Below are 27918 nucleotides of genomic sequence, written 5' to 3'. Positions count from 1 at the left end.
ACCGACCTATCCGAGGTAAGGCTGCCCTTAGCGTTGCCAGTGGGTTTAGGCAGTTGTTCCCCCAAACGGAATTCGTACCGGTTAAGTTTTTCACTTTTGCAGTAAAGGGCGAATCACCAAGGTGACCAACGAACATGCTCTAAAGACAGGCGAGTGGTTTGGTGTCTTGCAATTGGAAACAGGCGAATAGTTAAGGCAGCTAACGCGGCGCGAGGACATTTAGGCCCCCCTCCTGCGCCTCCGAGACGTTTTGTGGGACACAACGGCGCGAAATGGCGGCCGAGTGACCAGGAGGCGCCATCCATTCATCATCCCCGCCATCCTCGTGCGCTGCGGGTTTGAAGTGGCCCCAATCCCTCCACCGAACACCAGGGAGCGGGTATAGACCCATATTTTCGGGAGGACCCGCCTGCCGCGGAGGGTATGTTGTGTAGCGGCGGGGGCGCGCCGCTCGTGAGGTTAGGCCTCACCGTACGTTACTGTGCTTACCGCGGCTGGGAGGGCTGTTTGTCACAGGGAAGCTACCTTCCACTACTCTGGTAACCATTAGAGGCATTAATTTGTTATAATTCATTGGGGATATTTTATTTGGCGCCAACATATTCCTTAGTGAATCACAATATGGAGGGAGGGCAATAACCTACAGAAATGGCAGATATCATTGAGCTGAAGGAAAGCGGTCTCTGCTCCAAAGAGATCTTCCAATCTGGTTATGGGCTCCTGCTGGGGGGAAGGGTGCAGCTGTGTTATTCTTGGCCCGGCTCGGTTTATTGATGTCATTATTTTTTTTTATATTATAAATTAGTATTTTCACTAAGCTATCCAGACACTGTTCAGAAACGACATGTTGGTGTTCAATGAACATAAAATGTCCGCCTCTATTGCATATTAAGTGCTTTTACAGCTCTTCCCTGGTAACCAACCTGGGAATCGCTGCAGCATCCAAATAACTCACTCGCAGTATGGCGTTTACCTTATGTAAACGCACAAAATGTAAGTATCTTTTATTTTTTGCGCATAGGACCCCCCCTCCAATAAAGATGCGAAATTGCCCCTGGTATACTTATTTGTATACAGGTAGTCCTCGCTATCCAACGTTTCACTTTACAACGAATGGCATATCCAACGCTTTACAATGCAACCCTATGGGCCATTTTTTGACGCCTGAATGCGTTATCCTACGCCCACCGCCACTGATTAACATGGGACTCACTTTACATCGGTTTCACTATCCGACGCTACTTCCAGAACGGATTCTGTTGGATAACCGAGGACCGCCTGTAACCACAAAATAGGTTACATATGTTGATGAGACTTCCTTTTGAATTTTGGATGGTTTGCTTTCTCGCTCATGGTTTTCATGTTTTGTGTTTTTATGCAGCTACCTGTACCACCCCTCGGTTTACTTAAGATAAAAAAACATTCAACGCGGTTGTTGACCTGACCTTCTTGCCACCATGTTTCTTTACAACATTACTCTACAGAGAGCCACCGGCATCAGCTTTGCCATTCATGGCAACTTCTCAGGTAAAGGGGGCGAGGGGTTGTGTGAATATGTACTGATCAAATATTTCCAAAGGCTTTTCTGACCCCCAAGCAAGATATTAAGTTCTCTTAGGCAAGAGTTCACAATCTCTTGTGCAGCAGCAAACTGTATATTAAATAAAATAAAAATATCAGTTGTAGGTGCAGTTGCATGTCTGAGACAGGTCGGCAATGCCGTCTTTCCCCATTATCGCTTGGCTTCCACTGCAGCCAGGGATTCTGGGTAATGACATGCAAATGAGCACACATTGTGTCACTCTTTGATTCTGATCCATTTTAACATGGGACCCTATAAGGTTATGCATGCCGTATTTCACAGCTTTTCAGCACTGCCTGGGTTTATATGCACAAAGCCAATAAACATACTCAGAGTTTAGACTTTATGGGTCTCTTTAGTGTGAGGCTGGCTATGCAATGTGAAGCTGGTCAGTGGGTATAACAAGACATTAAAAAAGTGACACCTTTCATTATACAGTGTACAGCAAGGCACCGAGAAGGGGGCCGCCATGTCTCCTCATAGGTCGCTCATGCGCAGAACGGTCTGTTGCCGCTGACGCGCATGTGCAGAACGTAGGTTGCGCACGCCGAACGGAGGTCACACAAGGGGGAAATTGCCGAGTTGCGCATGCTCACAGCTGAAAATCGCTGGTTCCACTTTCCGGTGATTTTCACTATATGGCGGGCCCTTAGCACGGAACCCGCTGTATGCCCGGGGCCCTGCTGTACAGCAAATACAAATTCCACTTGTGGTGCATTTGCATGTCTGAGACAGGTCTGCAATCCTGTAGATTAAGTTATTCCTTTTGAATCGCCTTCCTCTAAGGTTAGAACTTGGTTCCTTGTTTATTCTTAAGTTAATTCTTCGCATTTTGTCGAACAGGAACCAAACTACAGGAGATTGTGGTTTCCCGAGGGAAAAGCGTGGAGCTGCTTCGGCCTGATGCCAATACTGGTAAGGTGCACACTCTACTGACGGTGGAGGTGTTTGGTGTTATCCGATCCCTCATGGCCTTCCGCCTGACTGGCGGCACCAAGGATTACATCGTGGTGGGCAGCGACTCGGGCCGCATTATCATCCTGGAGTACCACCCCTCCAAGAACATGTTCGAGAAGATCCACCAGGAAACCTTTGGGAAGAGCGGCTGCCGCAGGATCGTGCCAGGCCAGTTCCTCGCTGTGGACCCCAAAGGCAGAGCTGTGATGATTAGTAAGTGCTTCTCTGGAGATTTCTATTTTACATTATTAAAGGAGCGTTTCATTCTTCCCTTGAAAGTTAACATGACCACTCTCCTGAAACCATATTACGTTTATTTTGCTCGGAGAACGTGTGCACACACACACAGCTTTAATTTAGGGTACCCGACCCCATCCCGGTACCCTTTTACCACCTTTTAATGTACAGAGATGCAGATGTTGTAGGTTTTGATACCTTTTTAGGTAACCAACGTTGGTTTTTCATAGGTGCGAAATTAGTGTGCAGAGCTCCATTTTTATTTATTTTTTCTTCAAGTGAACTTGTACGTAAATAGCAAAAGTGAGGAGTAGGACTAGAACTTTGAACTACAACGTATTGATAAACTATTCTTTGTGGTATATTTCGCTTGGTTGAAGTTAATTTGCCTTCGAGATCTGCCCAGATAGTTATTTCGCACACTACATTGAAGTGTGTGTGTGTGTGTGTGTGTGTGTGTGTGTGTGTGTGTGTGTGTGTTTATAGATGTTGATCTAATAGAGATATGCTATATCTATATTGTCTCTCTCCTCTGGCATGGAGTTTCTTACAATCAGAAGAGTTGCTACTCCTATTACAAATTGCAGGATGTTAATTTTCATGGGATTAAAAGCTGTCTTTATTTATTTTTTACAGGTGCTATTGAGAAGCAGAAACTGGTATACATCCTAAACAGAGACGCAGCTGCCCGCCTCACCATCTCCTCCCCACTGGAAGCGCACAAGGCCAACACTTTAGTGTATCATGTGGTGGGGGTGGATGTTGGTTTTGAGAACCCAATGTTTGCCTGTCTGGAGATGGATTATGAGGTGAGACCACCTTTCTTTCCCTAACCCATCACTGCTATTGGGGACAGCCAGGAACAGTCCCTTTCTAACAGAGGTCTTCAAGAACCCAGAATCTGTTAATTGTTGTGAAGCCAGATAGTGTTAAAACTATTACATTAAATAGCTAAGGACATCAGAATCTGATGTCCTATATTGGTAATGCTAACTCACTCAATACCTCTCCGTAAAGGAAAAGGTCACCATGCTTCTGTGTGCATAATATGCATTTGCAAAACAAACAGATTTTACTGGGCCAGTAAAATTGTATGTAGCTCCCATACTTAGTTCTACTTGAAATGGATCATGGTCATTGTAGCTTCTCAGCTGAAAAAACAATTCTTCCAACCATTAATAGCTTATAACTATGGGGGTAAATGTTTAATGTACACACATGATTCTTCTGTGAGATGACTAATACACGTAGAAAAAGTTCCTAGGCTGCCCTGTCCTGTTCCCAGGCTAGGTTAGGAAGGTTTTTCTCAATGCAGCACCGAATGATGAGTTTTCATGTCTCTTCTCTGACAAACACACTGGAGAGGATAATATGACTCTGAGCTGCATGGATTTGTTTCTGTGTTGCATTTTTATTCTTTCTATATTTTGAGTTGGTGACCTGAGGAACAGACTTTCGAGCGTTGTCTATAAACGGTCAGCATCTGCTGCCATGCTGGTTGTCGCTTATAGCTTTATTTCTGTCTGTAGGAAGCTGATAATGACCCCACTGGGGAAGCTGCAGCCAACACACAGCAGACCCTGACTTTCTACGAGCTTGACCTTGGGCTTAATCACGTGGTGCGGAAATATAGCGAACCTTTGGAGGAGCATGGGAACTTCTTGATCACAGGTAATACTGGAAGGAGTGGTTGCAAGGTGTCCAAGTTTGGAATGAGGGGCAGGTGAAACGTTGTTGTTCCGGGCAAAGTAGTAACCAATCCCAGATAGTATTAAGGTTCTGCAGCAGACCTGTGTGTGTGGTGTACAGCGTTTGCAATGGTTTGTGATGCAATGCAGGATTGAGGTTGAGTGGCAAACCTGTGTGCAGGGCTCTTCAGCTGGTGGGCCTAGATGTGGCCATTGGCCTCTGTCCTGCTTTTTTCATACTATTTGGTTAGTGCAGTTTTGCACACCCAAACTCGTGTGTGTGTGTTACAAATACGTGCAAAATTATGAAACATAATTGATTTTCTATGTTAAATGATATTGCAATAAGCTTGTAGCCGGTCCTAAATGGTTTCAGGTCTGGCCCCTTGGGAGAAGTAGTTGAAGAGTCCTGGCCTAGTGGTAGATCTGTGTATTGGAGCTTCACAGTACTAGAATGCAGGCTCTGAGATTGCACTCTGCCTGTATACGAGGAGCCATATCTACCATATGTTCTGTTGTATGCAGGATAGAAGTGTAAGGAGACTTACATTTTAATTTTAGAATAGGTTGAACGTGATGTACATGGCTCCCCAACCTCATCTATGTAACTTAATGAGCAGGAATTTTCCAGCATAGAACATATGTTTGTTTGTACATGTACCAGTCAGGACTGCTCAGGGGTCTCCTCTTTCAGACTTCAGTCTGCTATTCGCCTTGAGGATTCGCTTTTTGGGATGCTAGGTCTGCCAGTTTCTTATCCCTGCAGCACAGCATGATGAGCTTCCATGTCTCTTCTCTGATGCAAACCATGGAGAGGAAAATATGTCTCTGATTGGCTGCGTGGATTTAAAACCGCACCCTAAAGACCTTTAAAAAAAAAACGAGCCGTTTCAAGTGCAGTCACACAATGCAGGGCAGATAGAATGTGTGTCGGTCGTGGGAACTGGAATGCAAACGTGGTCCACATCTTTTCTAAATAAAAAGGAGAGGTGTCGTTGAGGACAAAGTTCATTCTCTTGTACTTTTTCTGCCTTAGTTCCCGGAGGATCAGACGGCCCCAGCGGAGTGCTTATCTGCTCTGAAAACTACATCACGTATAAGAACTTTGGAGACCAGCCAGATATTCGGTGTCCCATCCCTCGGAGGCGGGTGAGTTTCCCACAAATCCTTTGCAACTGCCTGGGGCGGATCACTGGAACCAATAAGGAACAGTGACTTCTGAAACCAGTTTACAGAAAGATAGGGGCACAGGTTTTCCCCTGCTCTTACACCTCACTATTTCCCATCCTTGAAGAAAAAAGGTGACGTGCTGATGTGGAGATACAGAATCTAGTGGGTGTCGTGTTTGATTTCTCCCAGTATATCTTTGTTTGAAATTACTCTTTCCCTCCCCACCCTCTCCCCCCCTCCATGGAGCTTCTGCTGTTTAATTAATCTGCCCTGAAAGTTATGAATCTGCAGCACAATGTGATGAGCTTCCATGTCTCTTCTCTGACACAGACCGTGGAGAGGAAACTATTTCTCTGATTGGCTGCATGGATTTTAGTTTTTTGACTGTCGGGTGGACACAGCACAGATAATAATATATTGGGGATTGGCAATGTCTGCACACCTGCTTTGTATCCCCCCAAAATACTGTATACATTTTCACATGTGAAACACTAAAATCAATATTGTTTTTCCCATATTTGTTGAATGCTGTATATGTCTAAAATGTAAAGGGGGGTTAAGGCTGCACACCACAATATATAAACAAATACATACAGTTTACCGGTGCTGCTGGTTCAAGGAAGTACCTGCCAGGAATTTCCAAAGTACACTGAGGAAAAAGGAGAGAGATCCAGCGCTACACGCTACAAGGTCACTTGAAAAAGACCTGTTGGTTGAAACGTCGTGTGGCACAATAAATTCATTATTTTGAAATCCGTGTAGCGCTGGATCTCTCTCCTTTTTCCTCAGTATATGTCTAAAAGGCATCAAAAGAACTTTGCCAAATATGTTGACAAACACAATTTGAATCAATTAAAATATTTTCGTTATTCTATGAAGTATCCTAACACAACTGTACATGGGACTTCATTGGCTACTTGGGTATTTTTGTTTTATCGTAAATCCTTCCGTTTACGGCTTAACTGCTCCCCTCTGTCGATATTAAGGAATTTTTTTTTTAATTACACAATTGGCCACCTGTGTTGTGAAGTTGTGTGGCAGACAACACTTATCTGTATATGTCCTACAGGTTAGGCCCAATCTTTCTGTGTGGCACTACCATGTTTTACTTGCAGTGCAGCTGGTGCGATTTAAAAATATTTAAAGTTATGCAGATGTTTGTTTGTAGAACGTTAAACCATAAAACATTCTAGTTTGTAAAAGCTGGCTGACCTTTCCCCCCCCCCCCCCCCTTCCTGAATAGAATGACCTGGATGACCCTGAGCGAGGCATGGTGTTTGTCTGCTCAGCCACACACAAAACCAAGTCCATGTTCTTCTTCCTGGCTCAGACGGAGCAGGGCGACATCTTCAAGATCACGCTAGAAACAGATGAGGACATGGTAAGGAGCCCTGCTGCACATGTATGAATCTGGCTGCTCTCAGCCTGGTGTTCTGATGCTTATAAGTGCTCTGGCAAATGAGACTCAACACTAGAAATGGGGTGGTTAAGAGATTTGTTTTATTAGCAAGCGGTAGGTCAATCAATGTTCTCCAGGGCTCCCAAAGTGTGTATTTCTATGTTAAAGTGCTTTCTCTGGCACCCTGAAGTAGTGACTGGGTCACTCATACAGAGTCCTCTAAAAAGCCAACTGTGTGGGCTAATGCAGCAAAATACATTACTGCCCTTTGCAGTGGGAGATTTAACCCTTTGCTGCCAGAAGGGCCCACAACACACAGCTGAGCACCTGGCCTTCCTGGCAATGGTTAAGCTTATCTCTTCAAAGCTTATGCTGGAAATTAAAAATGTACTAATCTGCCAAGATTCCTAGTATGGGCGGTTTGTAATGTCCTGCGGTCTGTTGCATGTGAAATAAGCACAGACTCCTCAGAAGTAAATTGCATTGGGTGTATTAGTTTTTCGTCGGAGAATGGCGCTTATTTTTATCTGCAAAATGCAAAATAACATCAGAGAGAGGTGGAAATAGTCTTATGGAGATCATGTGTAGCACAAGGCTAGAGCCATGATTAGGTAAATAGGTAGAGGATATTCTGTATTACTGACTGGCACTACACTTCTCTCAGGTGACAGAGATCCGCCTGAAATATTTTGACACCGTTCCAGTGGCAGCAGCGATGAGCGTACTGAAAACCGGCTTCCTTTTCGTGGCCTCTGAGTTCGGAAACCAGTAAGTGCCAAATGTGTTTACTTGCATTGCAATCCATTTTTTTTTTTAAATTTAATTTTTAAACACATTTGCATCTGATAATCTGTTGGTTATGCAGGTAAATGGCAGTAGATCGTGTTAGAAGTAGTTTAAACTAATTTGCGAATTAACTTGGATATTGTGTGGATTTAAATCACCTTGGAGTGTCAACGATTTGAAAGCAACATTGTTTGCTATAACTTTCCATTTCTGCACAATCTTTGTCCATGTTCTGGTTACACTGACATTCTCAATTGCTTAATGCAACAAGTTCAAGACATCTGATCTACTATCAACATACTATATATCAAGTCCCTCCCCATACCCGAGTACTGACATGCATTTCTTACCCCCCCTCCCCCCCCAGTTACCTGTATCAGATTGCTCACCTGGGTGATGATGATGAGGAGCCAGAGTTCTCCTCTGCCATGCCCCTGGAGGAGGGAGACACCTTCTTCTTCCAGCCACGTCCACTGAAGAATCTGGTGCTGGTTGATGAGCAGGACAGTCTCTCCCCCATTATGTGCTGCCAGGTATGCGGTCTTCCAGGGCTGAGTCACGTGCTAGGGATTATGCTCTATATTTAATAAGCAGTGCTATGCTTGAAGACACTAAAAGTGCATGGGCCCCGGGGTGCCCTGCGTAGTAAATATGGCCCTATGTCTCCTTTAAAGCACAATAAATATTTGTATCCCAATGCCACATAATTAATTTCATGCGCGCTGAGCTTTCGGCAGCAAAGTGTCAATGTCGGCTCAGAGTGAACAGGCTGTAAAATTATTCTAACTTTACCTGTGCAAAATTATTGAGGCTGTCTGAAAAATGTAACCTTTCTTTGTGCATGATTATTAAGAGTGGACATCGTGTCTGTTCCTTCTGCCACTTCACGCAATAACTTTTAGGGGTAATGAAAGGGGCATGAAAAGGGTTATAACTCCGTCGTAGTAATTATAACTGAAGCATCTTTGGCAGGCTATGCCACGCTATCTTTCTGCAACCCGCGGTCCCAGCACTGTCTTGTAAATGGATTATTGCGCTTCGCTTATCCTGCAGATAAGGAGAGCACGTGCTTTAGGAGCCCGTTTCGCCCTCCTGCGCTGTGCCCAGAGTGATGAAGTTTTCATGTCTCTTCTCTGACATTTAAATTGGAGAGAGCTCTCTAACATCTGACTGGCTGCAGGCTGCTTCCATGGGATTATTTGTTCACTGATCTCTGTACTTTGCCATGACAACACTCTTTCCTCCTTTTAGATTGCCGATTTGGCCAACGAGGACACCCCCCAGCTCTACGTGGCTTGTGGACGTGGACCGCGCTCCTCTCTGAGAGTCTTGAGACATGGACTTGAAGTGAGTCACTGATTTTATGTTACCTTTTCCTATGCTCTGGTTTCCAACCCATTTTTTTTGTTGGTTAAGGAACCCCAAGTGCAATTCTGAGGAACACCCAACCCTCTCTAATAGCAATTCTGTGATCAGATGCATTGTAAGTTCTTCTGTATTTGGTACGATTTATCAATTTACCAGAAAATTGCAGGGAACCTTTTTGGGATGCCCGGGGTACCCAAGGGTTCATCATAACCCTTGTTGAAAAACACTGAACTACATATTAGAATTCTATTGTCGTGAAAAGCTGTTTCAGTAAGCAAAGCTGTGCTCTTGCTTTCTCAAGCAAATGGTGTAGCAGTGTCACATACCTAGATGCTTCTTTACCTCCTGAGCTTTAGGACTCCCTATTGGCAAAGAGCTGCTTTGAGGGTTTTTTCTATTTGATCTCTTCAGCACAACATGATGAGTTTTCATGTCTCTTCTCTGACACACAACCTGGAGAAGACCATATGTCTCTGAGCTGCATTTATATCACATGGTTTTTATCCTACCTACTCCACATTTTCATTTTATACAAGGGTAGGGGGCTTGCATTACCCAAAGCCATAATCCATTTTTAAGGGGTTCGGCAAAATCTTAACAGTTTTAACCATTTGTGCGCCCTTATAACATTCACAGAGCAATCGGGTGGTCTCTGGCAGTAAAAAGGTTGTCGGGTTTCCGCTGTCCTTCAGACGTTTAACACCACTAACTTGTGTTTCTGTGCTCTACATTTTCTTGTCCCATGCTAGGTGTCTGAAATGGCTGTCTCAGAGCTGCCCGGTAACCCCAATGCTGTATGGACTGTGAGGAGGCACATTGAAGGTATATGGTCTATAATGGAAGCTGCTAGGATAGTAGGGGGAGTTTCTTGGCATTAAGGGATGGGAACTCTTTTTGAGACACTTCAATGAAGCTGTGCATTGTTGGTCAATTGGCATAGATCCTTTTTCTCAGTTCAGTTAAGAGAACTTTGGGGCCAAAGTACATTTTTCGTAGACTTACATACATTTTTATTTATATCTTAAATGTTCGTGTCTTCCAACATTTGTGAACTTTGGTTTCTCCAGTATGATCCTTAACATGAGACCAACCAATCTAAAAACCCTTTCTGTAATGTATTGCAGGCAACGCAAAGTGGTCATCTGACACACATCACACTAAATTATGCCATTGTCAAATGCAGCAAAATTCATAAAACCGTATGATGGGGATTATAAATGGCCAAGTTTCCTATCCCTTAGATTTTGGCATTTGCAGTTGTCATTTTCATTGAGGGAGGAGAGGTGAGAACTCCTAATTTCTTTACCGCTGGATGGGCCTGTATTGTGCTGCCCTTGGGTCCAGTCTCTCCCTCGTTATCTCTTAATATCTTTACCTTCCACCTGGTTAATTACCAGTAGACCGATTTTGTGTTTAACAGAAAGGCAGTGGTCCTGGAGAAATGTAACTGTTTTGGGTTGATACTTTTTAGGGGAACAACATTTGGCCTTTTTCCAGCGCATTACATTAACATTACACTTGAGGGAACCTACGAGGTGTCGAAAGCCCTGTAGACTGCCATTTAATATGAAGTGTTGGTTCGCGAAAGTATCATAACCTGCAAATCAACAAGAACATAGTGTCAGTCCCCCAAGAGACCCTTTCCATCCCAGCATCTTCACACCTGTCCCTCCAACCCTGTTATTTTGCTCTGCTGGGGGCATCTTTCTGCAAACTTAATATACAATGTAACCATTTTAGATTTGCATCAATTTTAATTGGATCTTTAAATCAGGAATAGGTGAGACTCGGACATCTGGTCATGTTAAATACTGAACTCTGAGAAACTGGACCAGTTAATTCTCCATGCCTTCCTTCTCAGCTGCGCCCTAGATGTCTGCATTGGGGAGCAGTAAATGGTTGGGGGCTGCTGGCGTTTTGGTTCTCATTCTTTGACGGTGACCCTGGTCCTCCAAAGCCTTTTCATTTCATCTTACGTCATCCTGTGACCGCTCATACTAACTCTGGCTGGTACTTGGTGATGCTCGCTCCCAATACCAAGCCTTTCTTTTTCTTCCACAGGTGGCTGGTGGTGGAGGAGGTGCTGATTAAAACCCCCCTCCACACACGCAGGTGTGTATTTGAGCCTCCTCTCTGCTGACGTCCACAATGCAGGATTTCCCCTTTCCTCTCTGAAGCTGAGCCCTTAAACTCCAGTTGCAATGTATCAGTCTGTTGGCAACTTGTGAACAGGGCATAGACACATGGCTGCCAAATATGCAAAAGCCCATTTGATAAGTCAGTCTTGGCTTCTTAAGCTTAACTTCTAGGCTGCTGATAAATGTACATGATCAGTAATGTGAGCCCTGAGCTTTTAGAAGTCACCTGGAGCTGCACCAATGTATAATTTCATGTTTGAGATTGGTTACCAAAAGTTGAATGAACCATCACTACCCTCTTAGGTGTGTAAGGGCTCCAAGGGCGATAGGCAGCTGATGGTTGAAGTGTCAGAGCTGAGTAATAAACCTGTCTTCAGGGCTCCTCGCACTGCACTAATCCCACGTTGGTGGGAATATTTCTCTTGATATTATCTTGGTCACCCTAATTTGTTTTCCAAGGCCATGTATACTGGCAATTAAAGCTAGTGAAGCACAACTAGAATAACCCATAATAATTTATACTGTATCTTGTGCATTCATTTCCCCCCTCCCCCCCAACCCTAGTCTCATAAAATCATAGGGACTATAAAATAGATTGCAAAGATTATAAGCTGTAACCTTAACTCAAATTTGTAAGTGTTCAAATTGTCCTTGTGAGACGGTAAGTTTTACTTATTGTCCAGAAGTAGCTGTTTTAGTTGGGTGTGTCATTGTGAATGTCACTTGTGTTTTTGTTTTTATTTATTTTAGTTTTTTTTTTTTTTTTTTGTACAAAGTTAGTGGGGGCCCATTGATTTTGGTCACCAAAGCGGTTCATTGTTGTTTTATTTTATTTTTTTACACTTTTAAAACCGTGCAGTGCATAAACCCCAAGTATTTTCATCATAATGCTGAAGTAAAGAGTTGATATTTGCAATTGTGTAGTTCGGAGCACGTCTTGCAGCCCTACATCTGAGATGCATAAATAACTTTCCTTCTGAGACAAAGTGAAAGTATATTCCTTTGAAAGAAGACTGACTGTTGGTATTCCTTGCAAACCATGAATGGGGCTTTAAGGTGGAAGGGTGAATGTTTTTTAGAGCTCTCAGCCCAGTTCACGTCTTGATTTATTTTTTTTATTTTTTTAATCTCTATCCGCTAAGAGTTTAATTTCTGTGCAGTTGTGGAAAGTTTCGGTTTGCCATTCTGGTGCTTCCGATTCTTTCGCTTCTGCATACCAGGTCCATCTCGTACGGTTGGATTTCACAACGTCCAGTGACAAACAGGTCAGACTGCCTGTGTGGCACTTGGAGGTTTCCATAGGTTGACTACTATAAACACATTTGCTGTCGCAGTGGTCTATAGTAGTACCCCCACATAGTCGGCGAAGTCCATACAGATTGGTACTGTACATAGCCTTGTGCACATACACATTGTGCAAGATCAGTTGTCCCTTTACTGCTATACCAATGTTTTTGGTAATTTGGCAGATGACGGGCTACACTGACATCTGCCTAATTAGCAAAAACATTTTTATAGCAGTAAAGGGACAACTGATCTTGCACAATGTGTATGTGCACAAGGCTATGTACAGTACCAATCTGTATGGACTATGTGGGTGTACTACTATAGACCACTGTGACACTATGGAATTATCCAATCATTTGCAGTCTATGCATTTGTCTTCATGCCGCTGTGTAAAGAATCTGTTTACAAAACACCAGTCTTATCTCCAGAAGCCGGTGTATAAATATACCGCTTATTTCATGCTGGTGCGCTTTGAAGTAGGTCCCCAATGATCAGAACTAGACTGCCATTTAATTATTGCGGCTTCAGCAGTAAAGGTTGGCAGGACGTCCAAGTCTAGCTTTCCCCTTCTAAATTTGTTGTGTTCATTTTGAGTTTCCTGTAGCCACAGCTCTGACTGGTTCTCCTTTGTGCTGTTCCCTCTTGCAGATGAGTATGATGCTTACATCATCGTGTCCTTCGTGAACGCTACGCTGGTCCTCTCCATCGGTGAGACTGTGGAGGAAGTGACGGACTCTGGTTTTCTTGGGACCACCCCCACCCTATCCTGCTCCTTACTGGGCGAAGATGCCTTAGTGCAGGTATGTCCCATCTATGCTGCTCTCCCGTACTCGGCAGCCCTCGCGGAGAATGAGAGACTGCAAAATGTACATTTTATTTTTGCCAACAATGTGAGATTTGAGCATGGAGCAAAGATGCAGAATTGCAGATGCAGTGATTGTTTGAAAGTAACCTTTTTCCTTTCCGAGCTGGCTTCAATACCTTGCACGCCCCTGCCAGTGGAGAAGTTTGGATTGGTCATTGCCGAACCAGCTGTTTGATTTGGGGGGGAGAATAACGATGGGTTAATATTTAAGGTTGAAATCTTCGTGCATAGAAGAGCTTGCAGCATATTGGTTTGCACTGTGAATTGCATGTCTTAGTACAAGGTTTACAATCAAAATTAAGCATTGGAAGTGGTTGTTGGTTATTTATCGGGGTGGTGAAGGGAGAGATTCTGGAAAGAGATTTATGTACTTTAGGAAAGCACTTCCCTGTCTGCCACCTGCTGCAGGCACACATTAACTGTCCAGGCACAGTCCTTTTTTGGGGCGGTCACATTTCTGCCCCCTATTAGCGTTGCTTCCTTTTTAGTATGCCCAGAGGAAGGGCAATGCGGCAGCCGTGGGTCCTCAAATGTTTTCTCCACCGGATCTTTCCTGTCTTGCGTGCTATTGGACACAGAGTTAGAGATGGGCAATATGCAGGTACCATAGTAATACCGCAATAATAAAAACTCACTTTATTACCACGGTATTATTTCATGCCTGCTTCTGGGATCTGTACTACAGCTTTGACGCTGTCGTGTGGAGCGGTCTCCCTCGCCTGGCCTGCGCTTCTGTGCGTGGGAGGAGCGAGGCGCCGACCCGTAACTAAGAAATCACAGCACATGGACTAGGTCAGGCCGCCTCCTCGTGGAACTCTTAACCCTTTACTTGCCTGCCCCGCTCCCCTTTCTTGAAGCTACTTTTGTCCCATCTCCTCTCTTAAAGTCGCCCTCAAACCAATCTGTCTTAACACTTCCACTACCAGACAGAAGGGCATTGCAGAGCAGTAATGCACACCCTCTGGTGCTAAAAGGGTTAATCACTTGCATTGTGTTGACCCCTTCCGCCCCTACCCTTCACTTTGTAGTAATGATAGTGGTGTACTTGGGAGGAATAAAGGCTTCTTGGTGTTTTTTAGTTAATATATTGCACAATAAATAAGTTTAAAAACATTTCATGCATACACATTTTAAATTACCTAATGAAATGCGTTTAAAGGATTCTCATTTTCTCTAGATTTACCAGAATATTCTCTGATTTTTTGTTCTTTGAACAAATACGTATCGCGATAAATGTATTAATATCGCTATCGTGGAATTTGTTGTTACTGGTCAACCCTGCGGTGAGTTGGAGGATGTAACGACCACCTTGTGTTCTGCCTTAAACGTTTTACTGTCGCATTTTAAGAGATAATGGGGAAGAGCCGGGTTGCAGTCCTGACAGACGTGAATGTGCTCACAAGCGGGATTTGACCTGTTTTGACAATTGATTGTTGCCTTGATTTTTTGTTTTTTATTTTTAAATCTCCCAACCCTGTTTTAGTGTGCAAAGTTCAGTGTGTATTGTGCAGGTTGTGACAGCACGACTGGGGGAGGTTTCCTATTCGGCAGGGAGGAGGCAGTGTTGTGCGGCACAATGAACTGCATACATTATCTTTTATTTTTTGTCAGGTCTACCCGGACGGCATCAGGCACATCCGTGCAGACAAAAGAGTAAACGAGTGGAAAACCCCGGGCAAAAAGATCATTGTGAAGTGTGCAGTGAACCAGCGGCAGGTGGTGATCGCTTTGACGGGGGGCGAGTTGGTGTACTTTGAGATGGATCCAGTAAGTGACGTATTGAGATTTACAGTTTGCACTTGCACTAACAATGTAATGAATTCCTTTAGTGATAAGAAGTGGTCTGCAATGCCTGGCAGAACTTACCTGCAGAAAATGGCACCCTGAAATATCACATTGATAAACCGTTTGGGGGGCGGGGGCTACTATCCTTTGTAAAATAAATGGTTCTTAAACCGATTTTTCCTTGACCATTGTGCATTGTGTTTCTTAATACAGTCGGGGCAGCTGAACGAGTACACCGAGCGGAAGGAAATGTCCGCCGACGTTGTGTGTATGAGTCTGGCTAACGTGCCTCCTGGAGAGCAGCGCTCGCGTTTCCTGGCTGTTGGGCTTGTAGATAACACCGTCCGCATCATCTCCCTGGACCCCTCGGTAAGTTCTGAAGAACTGTGGTGATGTACGTCTGTCCTTGTTACCACCACTTGCACCCATTCTATCCATACTAATCCACACACTATCCCAGCAAGCTCATGTATGTATTTTGTCACATTGGATGTAGCGTTAGGCATTTGTGTCTTACTCTATCCATGCTGTACACACTATGGAAGGAGGGCTTGGCATGTGTGTATACTATAGAAAAGCGAGTTTACAGCTGTGTACAGTACATATACGTGTGCCAAGCTCCCGTTGCACAGTCATTTCAGTGTGTTTCTTTATGTTTGAATGTGAATATATGTATGAAAAGATCGGCATACATTTTCAAATGCTGTGAAACTGATGATGAAGGCAGGGAATGAGTTAGTGCTGGAATAGCCTTGTCAGGGATGTTCACGAGCGACTCCTGCCTGTCCTGGTGAATCACGTGGTTACTCTCTACCCCCAGGACTGTCTGCAGCCGCTCAGCATGCAGGCCCTGCCTGCGCAGCCAGAGGCCCTGTGTATCGTGGAGATGGGCGGCGCAGAGAGACAAGATGAGTTGGGTGAGCGCGGCTCTATCGGCTTCCTGTACCTCAACATAGGACTCCAGGTGAGCAGACTCGTGAACTGAAGACACAATATGCTATCTGTAAGAGCCTAGGCAACTCCAGTCCTCAAGGGCACCAACTGGTCAGGCTGAAAACCTGAAAACCTGACTTGTTTGTGGCACTTCAGGAGTGGAGCTGCCCATTTCTGGCCTAGTCCATAGAAATGCATGTCTCCATAGGAATTAAAGTAGCAACCCACAATGGAAAATGATTAGGCAAAAGTGGTTTTCTTGGCCAAAGGATGTTCTGCCAGTGTCTTTTAAATACATTGGGGGAGGGGGCAGGGTGGAAACGACAGCCAAAGGTTCCAGTAATTAGTTTCACAATATTTGGCAACGCTTAAGAACATCAGGATAGTGTCATATTCAGAAGAAAGACAAATGGTTCTTTTAAGGATGCAGTCAGTTATGCACTTAAGATTTGTTTGTCGTATGAATCTTTACACTTACATCCATAAGCCGAATACTGTTAAGAGCAACAAATACCAGGTGTTCTGCATAACTATGGGCTTCTAGGCTTATACATATCTAAAGAGAACATTCCAGGAGTTCGCTTGTTATAATAATAATAATAATAATCAAATACCCTCTTTAAAGAGAACTTGAAATGTGCATCAACGTTTCTCTAAACCAATTGTACAATTTCACAAGAAAATGCCGTGAGAGATAAAGCACTGAGCATGTTTAAAGTGGCGGAAAATGTACAAAACACATGCATTGCTTTTTGGAAGTGGCGGGTGTTTTAATTGGCATAAATAACCCACGTATCTAATTGACCACAATAACACACGTAATTAAACCCATAGAACGGAGTGTTGCTGAGAACGGTGTTGGACCCAGTCACCGGTGACTTGTCTGATACCAGAACCCGATACCTGGGATCACGTCCTGTCAAGCTCTTCCGGGTCAGAATGCAGGGTCAGGAAGCTGTAAGTACATATTGGGATTCTGGGAAATGGTCTGTGTGTGTGTCTGTGTGTGTCTGTGTGTGTGTGAGCACGAAGTCCATTTCCCTGGTGTCGCTTTTACCTCCTAGTAGATGTTTGCTAAATGTAAAGAAAGCAGCACAAACTCTGTGATATGTTAAATAAAATAATGCAGAAAGCAGGTCCAGTGTTTCACCCCCTATTTGGGTACACAATGTATATAGGGCCATCTGTTAAGGTGACTCCGCAAATATGTAGTCTCGTTGACTTTGTCACATTTCACTCTGACGGAGCAAGGGAAATCCTAAACGTGCAGGTCCTTTTTCTGTTTGCATCCGTATCACATGGCCGGGAGGAACAGGCTGACTTATGGTTCATTAGTTGCATGGGCATATAAAGACCTCACAGCCTATGAACTTTGTTTCCCACTGTGCTTTTGGTCCACATTTCACTACTGGGTTTAAAAAAAAAAAAAGGTGTAATATCTACAACATACTTTTTGTGCTCTCATAAATACCCCTCTTAACTGGGGTAAATACTCCTATTGTCTGCAAAGCTATCACTATTGTCCCATGTACTGATCCTTTTATCTACAGTACAGTATGTATGTATATTTTTATTTATATAGCGAGATTAAGCAGTAATACACGTGACATAATCATATAAATAACAAATAGTACAAATAACACGTAATGGGCAGACGTGCTTCAGACATAAAAGTAACATTTAGGAGGAGTCCCTGCCCCGAAGAGCTTACAATCTATCTTTGTGTTCTACAGGTGCTGGCCATGTCCAGCCGCTCCTGGCTCAGCTATTCCTATCAGTCTCGTTTCCATCTGACACCTCTCTCATACGAGACGCTGGAGTACGCGTCCGGCTTTGCGTCTGAGCAGTGTCCTGAGGGCATTGTAGCGATTTCCACAAACACTCTGAGGTAAGTGGTGAGACTTACAGTATGCACCGAGCACTGGATGTCCGGCACTACGTGGCCACAATATGGCATATAAAACTGCAACAAAAGGCTGTTGGTGTAAAGTATATAAAGGAAAGCTCAAACATCCACGTTTTGGGCCTGAATATTTCTAATAATCTAGGAAGCCGCAACATCATCAAATGCCTTTTACTATTTTTAGATATTTAAATCTATTTTATTTAAGCCATTTTGGTCCGTGTGGCCTCCCACACACCCAAGCACGTCACGTGGCATTTACCACCAGCCTCCCACACACCCAAGCACGTCACGTGGCATTTACCACCAGCCTCCCACACACCCAAGCACGTCACGTGGCATTTACCACCAGCCTCCCACACACCCAAGCACATCACGTGGCATTTACCACCAGCCTCCCACACACCCAAGCACGTCACGTGGCATTTACCACCAGCCTCCCACACACCCAAGCACGTCACGTGGCATTTACCACCAGCCTCCCACACACCCAAGCACGTCACGTGGCATTTACCACCAGCCTCCCACACACCCAAGCACGTCACGTGCCATTTACCACCAGCCTCTCACACACCCAAGCACGTCACGTGCCATTTACCACCAGCCTCCCACACACCCAAGCACGTCACGTGCCATTTACCACCAGCCTCCCACACACCCAAGCACGTCACGTGCCATTTACCACCAGCCTCCCACACACCCAAGCACGTCACGTGCCATTTACCACCAGCCTCCCACACACCCAAGCACGTCACGTGGCATTTACCACCAGCCTCCCACACACCCAAGCACGTCACGTGGCATTTACCACCAGCCTCTCACACACCCAAGCACGTCACGTGGTATTTACCACCAGCCTCTCACACACCCAAGCACATCACGTGGCATTTACCACCAGCCTCCCACACACCCAAGCACGTCACGTGGCATTTACCACCAGCCAAAACACTATTTCCATCTAAATCACTGCTAAGAAAATATTAGGAATGGAGCAATCTGACCATTTCAACTCACTACATTTACAGTCTTGTTATCCAGGCTTAGGCTGCGTTTATAGTAACTGCGAAGGTGCGCGCGCCACGAGAACAAATTTGTGGAAATCAATGAGGGCGGCCATAGTGTGCACAGGCGCAATGCAGACCGACCGCACAGCAGAATTTTCAAGCAACAAATTCATTTGTTTTCGCGTTACGGGAGTGGTTCAACCAATGAGGGCGCACCAGCCTGGTGACGCCTCCCTCATCGCCTCAGACCTCAGTGCAGGGATCACTCGAGCGATAGGCGCGCGCAACGCCATGCGCTCAGTCGCCTGCCTACTATAATCTCAGCCTTATGCTACTGGTGTATGTATGTGTTGCAAGGGCAACAGGTTGTGCTGACTTTGATTTGTAATAGGATTAACTTCTTCCCAGGTTTGTTTTCCATACCCGTATCCCTGTATTTTATCAGTTTCTTCGGTTTCACTTTGCCTGAGCTGCGGCTGCTGCTTGGTTTGCATGATATAAGATCAGATGGTGATTTTTTTATTTTTCTCCTGGCAGGATCTTGGCTTTGGAGAAGTTGGGTGCCGTGTTTAACCAGGTGGCTTTCCCGCTTCAGTACACCCCGCGCAAGTTCGTCATCCACCCTGAGAGCAACAACTTGATTATTATCGAGACCGATCATAACGCTTACACGGAGGCCACCAAGGCCCAACGCAAGCAGCAAATGGCAGAGGTATGGAAGCACACCCAAGTGAGATGGTGGATGGCGTGTAGTTAAATGCCCTGGGATAGATCTGAACAGTAGAGGAAGAAGCTTTCAAAAGAACTATTCATCCCAGGTGCAGTACAAAGCACACAGGGTCATCCCTTAAGGTTGGAGAAAAGGAGATTTCACCAGCAACAAAGGAAATGGTTCTTTACAGTAAGGGCAGTTACAATGTGGGATTCATTACCCTGTGATGGCAGATACAATAGATATGTTAAAAAAAAAAAAAAAAAAACAGTTGGACATCTTTTAGGAAAGGTATACAGGGATATACCAAATAAGTAAACCTGGTAAGGATGCTGATCCAGGGAGAAATCTGATTGCCAATATTTGGAGTCAGGAAGGAATTTATTTTTCACCTACGAGAATTAATTAGATGTCACTGGGGTTTTTTTGTTTGCCTTCCTCTGGATTAATGTACTGTAAGTAGGGATATAGGATACAGTATCTGTCTAAATTTATCATAGGTTGAACTTGCCGCTCTTACAACCCCCCCCCCCCCACCCGGGTCTGTTTGTGGAGCCCTGAAGTTCCATGAAGTCACAAAATAGGTTCTGTAGTGACATTTTACTGTCAGCCGCCGTAATTTCTTCCTTCATGAAATCCTCTCCAGAACATGTATAAAAATACATTATGCTGCATCTAGTGTGTACAAAAAAGCCGTTTCAAGATGTCCTGCGCATGTTTTTGCATCCGATAGGCGGATTTTGTTCCCAGAAACCCAAACTTATTTATTTATTTTTTAAACGGTGTAGGTAGTTGAAAATTGCTAAAATAGGACATTAAAAAGCAGAGACCTCTTCTAAACAAGAAGTTATTTGGGATTTCATACTTTTAAGGCTATTTATTGGCATAATATTCTTCTCATACTGAGCTGCTTGCAGTAAATGTGCATGGCAAAATGTAAGCAAAAAGAGATGTCAGGGGTATTTGTATCTTATCAAGCAGTCTCTTGTTGCCATTAGCTCATTCAGTGCCCAGAGGGTTTGACAAAAGATGAATTAAAGCAAAGTAATATATGTTTTTTTCTGTAAGAAGAAGGTTTATTGGCCATAAGCAAATCCTGGCACCTTTTTGTGGTTCCTCCCAGGCAGTAATTGGATAGCTGTGCAGCTTTTGGCTAATGCCGGTAAGCTGTGCTTTATCAAAACCATGTTTCTTTCCCCTCGAGACTTCTAGCGGTGCTTACGTGCTGTAGAGCAGGTATGTGCAGCATTTAGGAATCTGTGTAAATGCTTTCTCTCCCCCCTCCCCCTTGCAGGAAATGGTAGAGGCTGCAGGAGAGGATGAGAGGGAGCTAGCAGCAGAGATGGCTGCCGCCTTCCTGAACGAGAACCTGCCGGAGTCAATCTTTGGAGCTCCCAAGGCCGGCAATGGACAGTGGGCATCTGTCATCCGTGTCATGAACCCCATCCAAGGAACCACCCTGGACCTGGTACAGCTGGAACAGAACGAGGCCGCTTTCAGGTGAGTTGGCAGCAAGACCAAAACTCTTTTCAATCAGAAAATCAACCAAAAAAGTGACATTTTGATGCAGGAGGTTCTGTAGCTCCGTCAAAATCCCCGGCTGTTTCACAGCAGAAGTGTGCCGCTTCCTAAGTGGGATCAGAGATGGATTCTCTGGGCACTCGCTACATTAAATGACGGAGACCAAATGTAACAAAGTGGAGGTTTAAAAATAAAAAAAAATAGAACCATCAAAACAAAATTAGCACGGGTTGTGCAATGCTGTTTTTTTTTTCCTTTTGGTGACTTACTCAGGGACATTTTTTCAAGTCTAATTTCTTTGATAAGTATCCAGTGTCCGCTGCAAAGTTTTTACCTCCACTTATCTGATTAATGGTACTGTTGCTTTACTTCTCTGCTGGTTAGCCTGCAAAACGTGGCACCAAAAGACTTAAAGATGCCTGGCTGCTAACTGCGGGTTACACCTGTGTGTTAATCTGTTGTGCCCCTCCCTTGCAGCGTGGCTGTGTGCCGTTTCAGTAACACTGGAGATGATTGGTACGTCCTGGTGGGCGTGGCTAAAGACCTTATCCTAAACCCACGCTCTGTCGCTGGCGGTTTAATATACACTTACAAGTTGGTGAACAATGGAGAGAAGCTGGAGTTCTTGCACAAGGTGAGTGGGTACAGACAGGAGTTTGGGTGATTGGGCAAAGTTAAACATTAGAAAACCTTTTCCTATAGGCTGTAAAGTTTGATTAGAGCACTTCCTACACAGGGGTTACATGTATAGTTGTGGCCGTGTCTAAGCAGTCTCTTCTCTCCATTTAGACACCCGTTGAAGAGGTGCCAGCTGCTATTGCACCTTTCCAGGGCCGGATTTTGATCGGGGTAGGGAAGTTGCTCCGTGTGTACGACCTTGGAAAGAAAAAGCTCCTGAGAAAATGTGAAAATAAGGTGTGTGGGGTTACGATGTTCTTTATTTCCTAGGTTAAATGAAGCACATAGGCATTGTATAGCAGTGAGGATAGAGAAGTATTAATGAGACAGTAGAGGAAGACTCAATCCGATTCGCAGATCTGAACGAGGGGCAGTCCCTTTTATAACAGGTCAAAAATCAAACCTTTAGCAACGAACCTGTAATTGGCTTCCTTGGGAATATTCTAGCACCCTTAAAATAATTTAGCTCTGTGACGACGTATTCTTCCTTTTCCTGTCTCTTATTTTTCCTGTCTACTGAATTCATGGTAATCCGCTTTTAAAGTTAATTAGTTTCGCTAATTGACATCCTAATCAATTCACAAACAATGAACAAAACAAACATTTTATGACTGGTTAACACACCCGAATGGGCATTGCCTTCTATTGACTTGAGTTAACGCCCATTTCGCCAAAAGACATTGCATAAAGATTGCAAGTCCCCCCCGCCCCACCAATTTAATTTGTTTAAAAATATATATATATGTGAAATGAGGTTTTTTTCAATTATCATTCTAATTAATGAACTGTAGTCTTTCGTTCAGAGTTGTAACACGTCTCTGGAAGATTAAACTGTTCTATACTAAGGGGACAAATTATTTCCTAAGATTTTGTGTAATTGTACTAGGGTGTTGGGCAGTAACAAAACAAAAAAAAAAATCTCACAACAATATTAAGAAATTTACTGTGACTCAATCTTTCTCCCTTCCCTGGAAAAATCATTCTCCTTCATAGCACACTGGGAAAAGGATTTAGGCCAAACTCTGGAGCCAAAAACATGGGAAATATTTGAAGCTGCAGCCACGCTCTATTTATACACAGAGTGAGGAAAATGCCTATAAAGTTTTATATAGATGGTATTTAACCCCGGTGAGGCTGGCTAGGATGTATCCAGGCACGTCCTCTCTGACCTAAAGGCTGCGGCCAAAACGACCCGTTCATTCATATGTGGTGGCTGTACCCCAGGGTGTCAGAGCTTTGGAGAGAGGCTCAGGCTGACTCAGAGTTTTAGGCTTCAACCTCCCTTTCGACCCATGGTCTCCTAAATAAAGCCCTGGAGAACCTGGATAGATACCAGAATAAACTGAAGTCCTATAATGACAGCAACGCGCTGGGATATAGCAGAAGCGTGGATGAGTCCAAGCCTGCCGGTTCTTAATCAGATAAGAACTAGAATTTGGTAGTCTCTCAAAATGGAGAGACTTACAGGGATTCAAAGAGACTCCTGTTCAAAGTTTCAAAGGGTTTGGCAGCCGTGGCTGATCTATGAATCTCTTAACACGCAGGACCACCCATAGATCAGTCCAATATCCTCCAATGAGAATCCCTGTGCTATCCAAGTTACCATTCCTCCCCCCCCCCCTCTCACCCATTACCCCTCCTCTTTATTTCTGTTCCCCCCCTCCCCCCCTCACAACTGTTGGAAAAAAACTTAAGTTAAAGAAAAGAAATGTACTGTTATCGTGATTTATAATACATCTGTTAAGTAGACCAATACACTCAAATATTACAAAAATGTATTAGGTATTTAGTTAAAACACCTTTCCATTGCAATAAAATGTTATATTAAAAAAAATTTTGGGGGGGGGGGGGGGGGAATGTATATTACTGCCTTCCGCCCATCATTGAACATCCGAGATTGAGGGAACGGGTAAACCTATCCTCGGGGAAAGGAGTTTGCTGCTGTTATTGTGGGGGGGTTACTATAAAGGGTCCCTTTTACATTGGACGACCTACCCTAAGCTACATCTCCCTAATTGCCTTAAAACAACTGAATGTATTGCGATAATACCTTGCAAGATCACGGTTTATTATTGTGATATTGGTATATTGTCCACCTCTAAATTCTGCTGCTGTTGACCGTTAAATGTGACTCCTCCTGCACCACATGTAGCAGCATCTCACGCCCCCTCTTGTCACACTCAGCACCTTGCCAACTTCATTGTGGGCATCCAGACCATCGGCCAGCGTGTGGTCGTATCTGATGTGCAGGAGAGTTTCATATGGGTGCGCTACAAGCGCAACGAGAACCAGCTCATCATATTCGCTGACGACACGCACCCCCGCTGGGTCACCACCTCCTGCGTGCTTGACTACGATACAGTGGCTGGGGCAGACAAGTTTGGTAACATCTGTGTGGTGAGTTCCAGTTATGTACAGTGTGTATGCTATATTATACAACAGAGCTGCGGGTGACAAAGCTATTGCTGCTATTGCATAAGAGAACATGGAAAATAGCATAAAACAAAGCCCTAAGTAAACCCCCCCAAAAAGTGATTCAATGCTATTGTAATGCAATGTGTGAATAAGATGTCTAGCACAAATCTCTAATGCTTTCCATGCAGCCGTAAGGTAAATGTACATTTCACCACAAAAAGTATTGTGTAAAAGTCAAAGGGAGTCCCAAAAATACATCCAGAACACAGAAAAGAAAGAGGAGCAAAAATGGTGCAAAATTAAGAGATTAACTAAAATAAAAAAAATAGTAATGATTCCCTTACAAACAAATGTCTTGGTATATTGCATATGTGTAGCCATGTATGCAATGGTATTTTGGTAGGATCTTGCTCTCAAGGGCCTCCGTCCTTCATATTTATATGTTGGCTCAAAGCAAATTAGGACATGGCCTAATATTGTTTTAATATAACAAGGAAATGGTTATACATATTCCATGACACTCACATTACAACTATAAGAAAGCGTTTAATGTAGACGGGTGATGTCCTGTATTTTTTTTCAAACTGCACCGACGCTGACCCGTTCCAACTATACCTTTTTGTACCTCGTGGCATCTGGAGTCTCGTCTCGCGGGATCTCTGCTGTCTGCAGAGTCTCCCGGGGTTGCTGAAACGGAGACTCCCGAGACCTGAGATCCCACCAGACTGCAGACATGACACGGCAGTATAGTTCAAACGGTGCGGTGAGAAGCATGCAAGCCTCTCCTGTCTTCTACATGAAACACTTTTTTTTATTGGTTTTAATGAGTGCTATTGAGGAAGTTTAACCATTTCCTTGTTCTTTTATACCAATATTATGCTGTTCTACTTTTCTTCTGAATTCTTCCCCGCTCATGCATGCCGTGGTCTGTTTTTTGCACAATCTGCTTCCCGTTCTAGTGCATTCTGGTCCTTGGTTTTCCTGTGGATAATATGCTCCCCACGGGGGGTGCAGCTGTGTAGTAATGCTGGGGGTAAATGGAATGCAGGCAGCAGCACGCTCAGAAAGGCCTTCACTGTCCTCACTTACTGACCTCTTTCTGCAGGTTCGATTACCCCAAAACATTAACGATGATGTTGATGAAGATCCTACTGGTAACAAGGCTTTGTGGGACAGAGGATTGCTCAATGGGGCTTCCCAGAAGGTAACGGTCTTTACGTAAGGCAGAAGAGGTTTATATCTAGATGTCCGTGTTCTCGGTAACTGATGCTGATTTGCTTCCTGCAGGCTGAGGTGATAATGAATTATCATGTGGGTGAGACGGTGCTGTCGCTACAGAAAACTACCTTAATCCCTGGGGGATCAGAATCCCTGGTGTACACAACCCTATCGGGAGGCATTGGGATCCTTGTTCCTTTTACATCGCATGAGGTAAAAACTTGGTTATCGGTTGTCCTCGGTCTCCCACAGATTCTTCCCTCCAGCTAAATGTGTTCTAGATGCTTTCTTGTCTGCCGCTGAGGAATAGTAAGACCACTCCCGGCGATATACAGCTTTTGTTACGGTCAACCTGCGAAATAGTTGTGGGCACTTAGGTCAACTCTCCTGTGTCCAGCATTTTTAGAGACATCCAGTTTATTTTAGGGTTTTTTGTCAATCCTAAACCCAGTTGGTATACATTCCATGGTGTGTAATGATGCGCTCTCCCTTTTTAAGGGTTACTCATTAAACTACAATTGTGCCATGTTCGGCCCTCTCTGTGTAATAACCCTCTTTGTACAGGCTTCACAACTGGAAGGGACTAATTGGATGGGTCTTGGGAGATGGACTTTGGCCATACGTCCCACTGCCTTTGTGGAGTAAAGCCGTGATCTTGATAAAGTTTCATGTAAAATTAACTTTTTTTTTCTTTTTTTTTTCCCCCAATGCTCTTCCCTGGCCTCAGGATCATGACTTCTTCCAGCATGTGGAGATGCATCTGCGATCAGAGCACCCCCCTATCTGCGGCCGAGACCACCTCAGCTTCCGCTCATACTACTTCCCTGTCAAGGTGTGTAACATGCACGGGGATTACTCGCTCGTCGTATAATACTCTGCACTTCTCCACATGAGGGGTTTAATGACCTGTATAATAAGTGGAACTTGGAAACGTGTAGGTTGGCCCTTAGTGAGAGGCTGAAACCGTTGGCCTGAGGGCTCTGTACATTGTGGCCCTGGCTCCTTGATCGCCTATATCTATTTGGGGAAGTGACGGGAGGCGTAAAGATGGCCGTGTTGTGTAGAAATAGGTCGCTCTTGGCTGTGTTTATTTTCACACACTACTCCTATGTGCAATGGCTTCTTTATGTTGCTGGTTCATTTCTGCTGTCTATTGGCCCCGAAACAGCCGTCCTTCCTGCTTCACTCATCGCTTACATCTCCCCCTTTTAATTCCTCAGAATGTGATAGACGGAGATCTGTGTGAGCAGTTTAATTCCATGGAGCCAACCAAACAGAAAAGCGTGGCAGAGGAGCTAGACAGGACGCCCCCTGAGGTCTCCAAGAAGCTCGAAGACATCCGTACACGCTATGCCTTCTAGTCCAGAGGCTGTAAATATGGATTCATGGACCCTGTAGTGTCCCTTTCAACACCCGTGTTTGGCTATTGTGCTACATGTAATCGCTGTAGTTTTACAGAATCGGCACACTGAAGGGGTTACCGCCTCTACCCCCCTCTCGTGCCTTATTCTTTTGTAGCCCCAGTATACAATGCTGATCACCGTGCTCTCTGTCGGGAGTGAGTGAAAGCAAGGGGTTTAAGGAATAGTGACACGAGGTGCTGAATGACGAGTGGATAAAGGGGGCAATAATTAAGGATCCTTTTTAAAGAAGAGCCTGGGACTTCTACAAATGGACATGTGAGCAGCAAAAATGAATTCCATGGGTTTGATATCCGGTGTCCCAAACTGCGGAGCGTTATTCCCAAAGGATCAGGGCTCTGACTTAAAAAGATTTGTAAAAACGATTAGAGCAGGGGCGGGCAACTCCAGTCCTCAAGGGTCACCAACAGGTCTGGTTTTCAGGATATCCCCGCTTCAGCACAGGTGGCTCGGTCATTATGACTGAGCCACCTGTGCTGACGCAGGGATAACCTGAACCTGACCTGTTGGTGGCCCTTGAGGACGAGTATTGGCTGGCACTTGTTGAAGGGCTTTGCCCTATGTGCAGTTAGAGGTCAGCTCCTTGTGACAGGCTGCTCTTTCCCCAGTACGTTTTCATGTTTTATTCCCCCGCCCCATTACTTGTAAATATGGTTTTGTATAATAACTTTTGTTTTGAAAAGGGTTTAGTCTGTATCTTGGCATAATATTTGCAGATTGATAATTCTGTCAGAATCCGGTGACTAAACACCAATTAAAGATTTTTTTTTAATTATTATTCGTGTCTTCTGTATTTTAATTAGTGGGAATATCAAAGAGAAGGAAGCTGACCTTCCCTCAGATGGTTCTGG

The 27918-nt window shown here is 44.3% G+C and overlaps 1 protein-coding gene across 2 annotated transcripts; it reads left to right on the top strand.

The window, feature by feature from the left end:
* Window positions 1-36: 36 nt before the first annotated feature.
* Window positions 37-27845, top strand: SF3B3 (splicing factor 3b subunit 3). Of its 2 annotated transcripts, none has more exons than XM_075576590.1 (26): window positions 37-149; window positions 1382-1527; window positions 2426-2752; window positions 3413-3585; window positions 4306-4447; window positions 5501-5613; window positions 6878-7015; window positions 7698-7801; window positions 8187-8352; window positions 9071-9166; window positions 9937-10009; window positions 13261-13412; window positions 15089-15244; window positions 15476-15631; window positions 16083-16226; window positions 17030-17152; window positions 17929-18083; window positions 19640-19814; window positions 21109-21314; window positions 21813-21969; window positions 22125-22250; window positions 24198-24410; window positions 25534-25632; window positions 25716-25859; window positions 26374-26478; window positions 26867-27845. In XM_075576590.1, exons 2-26 carry the CDS (start codon window positions 1458-1460, stop codon window positions 27005-27007), a joined length of 3654 nt encoding a protein of 1217 aa, XP_075432705.1. In that variant the 5' UTR covers window positions 37-149; window positions 1382-1457; the 3' UTR covers window positions 27008-27845. The 2 variants fall into 2 exon arrangements, with proteins under 2 accessions (XP_075432705.1, XP_075432704.1); XM_075576589.1 differs by lacking the exon at window positions 37-149 and adding an exon at window positions 223-421.
* Window positions 27846-27918: the final 73 nt, after the last annotated feature.

The sequence above is a fragment of the Ascaphus truei genome, chromosome 19 (assembly GCF_040206685.1).
Source record: "Ascaphus truei isolate aAscTru1 chromosome 19, aAscTru1.hap1, whole genome shotgun sequence".
NCBI lineage: Eukaryota > Metazoa > Chordata > Amphibia > Anura > Ascaphidae > Ascaphus > Ascaphus truei.
Note: the sequence above shows the minus strand (reverse complement) of the source record. Positions and strands in the feature narration are given on the sequence as shown.